At 38.0% G+C, this 8242-nt stretch overlaps 1 protein-coding gene across 1 annotated transcript; it reads left to right on the top strand.

Annotated features, from left to right (window-relative positions):
* Nucleotides 1–2084: 2084 nt before the first annotated feature.
* On the top strand, nt 2085–7774 carry LOC122820666 (tumor necrosis factor receptor superfamily member 14-like). The gene is made up of 6 exons (XM_044098264.1): nt 2085–3004; nt 3097–3186; nt 5391–5516; nt 5609–5767; nt 5853–5937; nt 7215–7774. Exons 1-6 carry the CDS (start codon nt 2980–2982, stop codon nt 7387–7389), a joined length of 660 nt encoding a protein of 219 aa, XP_043954199.1. The 5' UTR covers nt 2085–2979; the 3' UTR covers nt 7390–7774.
* The last annotated feature ends 468 nt before the right edge of the window (nt 7775–8242 follow it).

Here is an 8242-nt window from a genome sequence, read left to right as displayed (position 1 = left end):
TTATTCTGCTCCAATAGCAGAATATTTAAAGCGATGTTTGTGACTTGTGAAACCTTTTTCTGATTTGTAAAACTTCACTTCACTTAACAGACCGCTGCAGAAGATCTTTCCTTCCAACAGCCAGCGCCATCTACAATAACTCGTTGAAGAATTAATCAGTTACATCAACATTTAATTTCCCATTGGGATTGAGAAAGTGGTTTTGAATTAGAATTGAATATGAATTTTGGGGGGGAAAAATCTGCATGGAACAAGTATGAATAGTAATTTGATTGAAGTTTCAACCTTTATTGAAGTGTCACGAGTCAGAAAAAGGTTTGATAAATCCAAAACATAGTTCTAAATATTCTGCTATTACAGCAGAATAATCCAGTCCAAGTTTGAAGTGTCTATGTGTTGTAGTTTTTTAACTAGACTAGATTAAAGATGCGGAAGAAAGATTAGGTGGAATCGCCCTTTAGTCATTTCCTGAATCGGAAGCGAACATCGGAAACCAACTTCAGCTTCGTCACCTGATCGCAGTGCGGCAACAGACAGGTAAGACGCACTTAATACATTCATAAATGACACATAAAGCATTTCAAAGTAATGTAGAAATATGAATTGGTTTAGTTTTTTCACACTTGAGCGCCCACGGGTGTTGTGTTTACTTTTCAGTGTTGGCCTGAGCTAACCCTTTGTCTCATATTTACTCTATTTACGTTCCGGTATAGTTTTATTCACAAATGAAGCACTAAAGTGAAGGTAACATAGTCACTTGATTGAGCTACAAAATAGCAATATGTTCGAGAAAATACATAATAGGCTACTTCCCTTTTCACCTGATCGCAGTGCGGCAACAGACAGGTAAGACGCACTTAATACATTCATAAATGACACATAAAGCATTTCAAAGTAATGTAGAAATATGAATTGGTTTAGTTTTTTCACACTTGAGCGCCCACGGGTGTTGTGTTTACTTTTCAGTGTTGGCCTGAGCTAACCTTTTGTCTCATATTTACTCTATTTACGTTCCGGTATAGTTTTATTCACAAATGAAGCACTAAAGTGAAGGTAACATAGTCACTTGATTGAGCTACAAAATAGCAATATGTTCCGAGAAAATACATAATAGGCTACTTCCCCTTTAAATATCCTGTCTGCCGCACCCTGTTTGCTGCTTCTCTTTTTTTGTCTTTACAACGTCACTGCTGGGTTGCCATATAAGCAATTCTCCCCCGCACCAATATGCGTTTTTAACATTCTTTCTACATTCTTTTCTTAACGAAATGTCAGCCCTTATGCCTATTTGAAATAACTTTTACTATATATTTAAAAGTAAGACTTCAGTTGATGTCATTATTCTGTGTGTTTATGCAATAAAAATTCAAGCATGTGTATGTAAAATCAAACGATTAACTGTCCGGCCATTAAGGAACGGGAAGCGGCCACTGGAGTCATCAGCTTCAGGCCACTTGAAGTAGAAGTGCTGCGTTGCAGTCGGACCTCACTGTCTTGAGAGGAGCCAAGGAACACAGCGGATGGAGAAACGACGAAGCTGCTATTTGGGCTCATCAGCCATCATGGAAAGAAAGAAAATATATAATCATAAAGTAATTTAAATTGTTATATTCATCAGGTGGTTTGTACTAAAAAATATTTATTTTTCATGTAGCTTCACCAATTTCGATTTTTATGTGTTCAAAATCGCTGAATTTTCTTATTATTCAGCGAGGCACTCTGCCTCACCTTGGATTGCAACCCCTGGCTCTGCGCTGGCCGCTAAGCGGAAGAGCATGTTGCTGTCTGGCGTCAATAAAATGGTTTAAACAAATTTAATATGTGATCTTATTTCCAATAACAGCTTAATATAATATAATGTAGTGCTTTTGTCACAAACTGTGTTTGTGTAACGCGTGTATGAGCGATAAGCGGCAGAGAACAGGTTGAGGTGAGGCACAGCAGAGCTAGGCTAAACGATTCAGGATGCAGAGAAGCCATCAGGCGTAGAATAGAGATATGCAGAGACAAGCCTACCAACAACATAAGTTCTTAAGAGATTGAAGTAAAAGCAATAAAAAATTCAAACTGTCAATCTATGCATCTATTTGCAAATCTGATTCTGATGACGTCAGTGCCTCACCAGCTATGAACCTCACCGCACGTCACTGTTCAGTTATTTTCCAATCTCTTGGTTTGGGTCACCTGTCTTGCTGTGTGTGATGGCAAATGGAAAATGTTGGATTCTTCGTATGAATAATAATGTTTAACCGCCACACTCACATCCTGAAAGTGTTTGTATAAACTGCCTGTTTTTGGTTGGCAATAAAGCGAAGAAAAAAAAGAAAGAAAGAAATGCGCTCCCCTGCAGGAAGCAGAAGGGTGGGTGTGGGGATGTAAGTAGATGTTTAGTCAGAAACATAAACTGTCACATCACTGAAAAAAACCTGTTAAGAGAGCAAACAAGCTAAACTCGGAGATGATGTTGCTCATTCAGATTGGTTTCTCTACAGTTAGATAAATGTAATTACCGCACTATAATAAATTAATAAACACTCGAGAAATTGCTTTAATTTTGATCCTTATGGGCATATGTTGTGTGGCATTTAATGAACTTTTCTATATATTTTTCATGAATTGCTATTTTTCATTGGTTGTTTTCGGATGGCTCTATAATGTGATAAATGTTCCATTTGGATCAAGGTCTTCATCTTAGACTTTAAACGAAACTTTGTTGTTTCTTGGATGGAAACAGATGCGAGGATGGAAGCAAAAAAAAGGAAAGAGAACACTTGCGGATCAAGTAGAAAACTGGCCACATATGGTCTCATTTCACAAATAACTGCTTACAGTGAACTCTATAATGAAGGTTTTTCAGACAAATCTGGCAACTAGCTTTTTTTCTAGGTTAAACGGGTTAGATTTATGTCGGATTTCTAAGAAAAGAGAACGCCAAGAAATTTCATCAGAAACATATAAATCAGCGGTGCATGATGTAACATGTTTTCTATGTTGGTCGTGTTAGGTGAGTCTGACTGTCCGATAAGACAGTTGAACGTATATGATGATGAAGACACTCAATGCAGTCTTTCTTTCCGCTGTGACGTTCTTTTGTAGTCGGCGTTTCCTTGTTTGAACCAGCATCAACCTGCAGACACAAAGAATACCCAACCAGCGATGGACAATGTTGTCCCATGTGCCAAGAAGGTACGAGAGAAACGAATAACACAACAACAACAAAAAGGAAAATCGAAACTCCGGAGCCATTTTGTGTGGTTTACATACTTCTGTCGAACAAAGCACTCACTGAACATTGAACGTTGCCTTGGTAAACTGTAGTTAGAGAAACTAGGACAGAGCGCCATTGGTAATGCGACGGGAATGGGACATTGGTAGTAAAAATAACGTAAGCATTTTAAAACATGCAGTGCTTTGTAGCAGGGGTGTCAAACTCATTTTGGTTTTGGGCCAAATCAAGATCATGAATTCTCTTAAAGGGCCAGTTGTGCCAGAATGTATTGACAAAATCTGTTTACAAACTGTTAAAATATCAACGAATCCTTAAAAAGTAAGATTTTGTGAAACTTTTTTTTGTGTTGTTTGCAAATAAATATCTAAGTGTTTGTGGGGCTAATTTGGAAATATTTGCACATATTTATGATGGTAAATATGCCACTTTCTATTACTCACTGTATAGATCATGGACAATAATTTGACATCAATTAAAACCGAGGCAGGTGTTTAGTCCAAGTAAGAAAGTTTTTGACAATTTTTGAGAAAAATCTGCAATAAACTCCCAATTATGTTTTAGCGCAAAAATTCACCAAATATCGTGAATTTCCATAATAATTCTCAAGAAACTGGAGGGACTGGTTGATATAATTTGGCAGTAAACAGATAAACGCTGCATTGATTTGATTGTTAACATAATATTTAAGCATGCTTAGTGTTTAGTCTGAAATTTGGAGGGCCACATAAAAAGCTGTGGCGGGTACACCTGTGCACTAATCATGATGTCAGATCAGCATCTTGATGTGGCACACCTGTGAGGTGGGATGGATTATCTCAGCAAAGCAGAAGTGCTCACTATCAAACATTTAGACAGATTTGTGGACAACATTTGAAAGAAATGGTAATATTGTATATCTGGAATGAAGTTTAGATCTTTGAGTCCATCTCATGAAAAATGGGACCAAAAACAAAAGTGTTGCGTTTATATTTTTGTTGAGTGTATATATGTATATATAGATATATATTACAAACTCTTTAGAAATATATATTACAAAACAAGAAATCATACCAGGAAAAATAAACCTTTTCCAAATTATTATTTTATCAATAAAACCACTGACAATATTTAGATTACTGTATCTTTATCACCTTCAAAAGTCTCATCAGATTCAGACACATATGAAGATCAGAACAACAAAGCTTATAGTAAAATAATTATTCTCATTTTGACAAACTATAACTGTGTCTGTATCTGTTAAGGTTTTGGTTAAAACATTTGTTCTTTCTTCTTTATTCAGTGAATTTACACATAGCAGATAGAGTATTACTCAAGTGAAAGCAAATATTGCAGTGCGGTAAAACTACTTGGAAGAAAATAGTTTTCAAAAAGTTACTCAATTAACTGAGTAAAAGTAATTAATTTCTACCCCCTCTGCTTAGGATCCACACAGTGGAAGGAAGAAAAACCTATTTAAAGAAATTTGAAGCACCACAACCGATTAGCATGCCATGAAAAGAGACACAAAAAACAAAGCAGCAGCACTACAAGGTCTTTGAAAAGAATGTCCTTTCTCCTCTTTGACCCTTATAAATAACAAAATCATCCACAATATTTTCTCAGACAAAAACAATAGCTGGCTTCCCAAGAGATGTTACTCTGTTGTCTGCTGCAGGAAATATGTTGACTAGTGTTAGGACAGGTTCTCTGTATGACCCCATTTCAAACGACAGTCTCTTTTTAACTTTATTTGGAATCTTATCTATAATCTTAGCTACTAGTTTTATAGCTATAAAGCTATAGAAATGTATAGGAATCTTCAAAACCCCTAAAGATTGCCTGGATCGTCAGCTTAATGCTTTAAGATTGATAGCAAAGTAGTTTCCAACACTGGAGAAGAAACAGCTGCATATATAAACTTAAAGCATGTCTTATTATTAGACATAAAAGCCCGTAATGATGTGTCTGTAGAAAGGTATTTAGAATTATTACAGCATCCTATTATCAGCGTAAAGGGGCCTTTTTGAGAACATTTCCAGAGTTCTGCCACTGCGTTAACAGGACATGGACACATAGCAGTCTCCTCACGTCTCAAAGCTACATGATGGATTACATGTTTTAAATACCTGAGCTGATGAAGATCTACTACTAGTGAAATAACTTTCCTGCTGTATTCTTACAGGAACCGTGGTCGCCAGGGACTGCACTGCTGAGTCAGGGACACGCTGCGTCCCCTGTGAGACGGGAACCTACATGAACCAACCCAATGGACTGAAGAAGTGTCTCTCCTGCGCCACCTGTGACCCAGGTGCAGTCATGTGGAAAGGGTTCAGGGAAACTGAAAAGACAGGACATTCGATAACGTTTTAAATAATCATAACAAGCGCTTTTATTTTCTAGGGCTTGGTCTCTTCGCGAAGCAGAACTGTAAATCAACGTCAGATACGGTTTGCGATGTTCTAAGTGGGTTTTTCTGCAAAAGCTTAACAGATAGTACAGGATGCAGCACAGCAGAGAGACATTCAGTCTGTAAGCCTGGAGAGAGAATAAAGCAACCTGGTGAGTCTGAATTCATTCGTGGATTTTAAAAGCATTCGTAAATGTTGGTGTGTTTCTGTGTTAAACTGTGTTTGTGTTTTAACAGGAACCAGCAGACATGATACGGTGTGTGAAGCTTGTCAGCAAGGATCCTTTTCCCCAAATGGGGTGAACTGCACTCTGTGGACAAAGTAAGATAACAGAACCTTTCAGCTCATCCTTTCATTCCACATGGCTGTCGTTCCTCAAAATGAACTGAAACGTCCCGGGTTAAAACAGCCTGACCATTATTATAGCCCTGATCGACCTCGCAATGCAGTCATAAACCCGTGTCCACTCTGAACTGTATGGTTGTGGAACCAGTGTTGCATGGTTTAAGGCAAAGACAAAGGTGCCATAAGGCCATTTTGCACTGGAGGACTCCAACACAATAAGCAATGATGATTCTCAGACAAATTTAATAGCTGCAGAGGAACTTCAGGAGTCTGACAGGTGTTTAATGTGAGCAATAAACTGAAGTATCAATATTGAAAAGTCTCCTCATTATATTTTTTTTCTACGTCAGAATTCTCTTCCAGCAAGACTTTTCTTCTACTGCCATCAGCTGCAGACAGATGAAATTAAGTTTAAATTAGTTTTCTTTTTTTTTTCATGTAAGAATCATGGGAATAACGTGGGCACCGCTGGCTCAGGAGGTAGGAGTGTATCCCATTACCGGTGGGTTGCCAGTTAGGACCCCAGCTTTGTTTGCCTCAGTCGTGGTGTCTGCCGGTGACAGACCGCTGCTTGCCCATCATCATCTGAATGACTGAATGTAGTGGGAAGCATGACTCTGCACTCGATAAAGTGCTTTACAAGTACAGGTGCCAATTGCTGTCCTTGCATAGTACCCTGTTATACAAGTACAGGTCATAATGGTAGGTGGAAAAAAATGTAGCTTCATTTAGAGCAGTGGTGCCCAAAGTGGGTCCTCGAGGCCAGGCGTCCTGCATGTTTCAGTTCTCTCCCTGGTGGTGGCAACAACTTCCTCAGCATGTCAACGTTCTTCTTAGGTCTTCTAATGAGCCATCATTTGACCCAGGTGGGTTAAACTGGGGAGTTTTATTCTCTCTCCAGGCTAAAACCCTCGAGGACCGACTTTGGACACCACCGATTTAGAATCTCTCCGTTCCAGTCGTCAGGGTCCACTGCCCCTGCACATTTTAGGTGTTTCACTTCTGCCACATAACTGACTTGTAGGTGTAGCACATTGCATGCAGAGATTTAAATCAGGCGTTCTGGAACAGAGGCATTTAAAATATGTAAGGCAGTGTTCCCTGCGGACCGGAATCGAGCAACACCGATTTAAATCAAACAGTGGTAAAACATGGACGTTTTCTCTAAAGAGAGACAGTTCATTAAAGGCAGAACAAATATGTGCAAATTTGGTCATGGAAGGCTAAAATTTTTTTCTTTTTTTCTCAAACAGATGCTCTGAAAACCAAACCCCGGTCCAAGACGGAAGCTTAACGGCCGATGTCGTCTGCAGCAGTGGATCACCAAGATACAGATATTTTCTGTCGCTGCCATTTGTTTGCTTCTTAATACTGTGCTTAGTGCTTTCCACCACAAACCTCTGGGTTTGTGATTTGAATAACTGTTAGATTTAAGTTTGATAACCATTAAAGCTCTAACCAGCTTTCAGTAATAAAGCCGACATGGCTGAAGTTTTGCTTTTTAACTTTATCTGTTTAATAGTTAAATGTTTTTTAGGATCTAAAAAACTGCACTTTTGCTTTGGAATATTATTGTTAGTCTTACTTCAGTAGATTGATTTTGATTTTAAAGAAGTAGACTTCAGATTGGAAACATTAGACTCTTAGATTTATTCCACGAATGTGCCAATGTTTATTAAAATTGTTAGCATAATTACTCAACATTTTATACATGTCACTGTTTACATCTTCATATTGTGCATTAATAAACATGTTTATTTGACTCTTATTTATTAATATTCTTTGAATTTGAATAAAGACAAAAGACCTTTCAGTACAGCAATTTTGCATTTACTGCGGATTCTCCACCAGATGGCGCCTCGTGACTTTATATTTGTGAACATCAACAATGAAATATGTTTTTACGCATATCCCTAAATATTTTTGCAACATCGCACTAATAAAATAAAGTATTTCACTGTCACATTACAAACACTTTAAGAATTACACTGTAGGATATAATTATTTCATGATTGCTGGAGAAGCCCCGTTTATATTGCTACGAAAGAGGAAAATCAGGGAGAATACCTTGAAAGAAGTTACAATAAATAGTTTATTAAATTTATTCAACAAAAGTATTCCCAGTCTCTGTTTCCGTCTCGCTAGTGTTAGACTTGTTGCTGTGGCAGCCACGGACAGGAACAGCGGGACAGGTGAATTTGGATTACCGTAACCATAGTGAGAGAGAAGACGTTCTGTCAAGCTAAATCAGACATTGTTTAAACTGCAAAGAAGGTTTGCT

This window comes from Gambusia affinis, linkage group LG01 (genome assembly GCF_019740435.1).
Source record: "Gambusia affinis linkage group LG01, SWU_Gaff_1.0, whole genome shotgun sequence".
NCBI lineage: Eukaryota > Metazoa > Chordata > Actinopteri > Cyprinodontiformes > Poeciliidae > Gambusia > Gambusia affinis.
This window is presented reverse-complemented; position numbering and strand designations above follow the sequence as displayed.

What these genes read in the sequence shown, in the direction of transcription:
- LOC122820666 (XM_044098264.1), top strand. Translation starts at nt 2,980, where the DNA reads ATGTTTTCTATGTTGGTCGTGTTAG. An exon ending in TTCTATGTTGGTCGTGTTAG is followed by an intron (nt 3,005 to 3,096) that starts GTGAGTCTGACT and finishes GTTCTTTTGTAG; the next exon opens with TCGGCGTTTCCTTGTTTGAA. An exon ending in AACTGCACTCTGTGGACAAA is followed by an intron (nt 5,938 to 7,214) that starts GTAAGATAACAG and finishes TTTCTCAAACAG; the next exon opens with ATGCTCTGAAAACCAAACCC.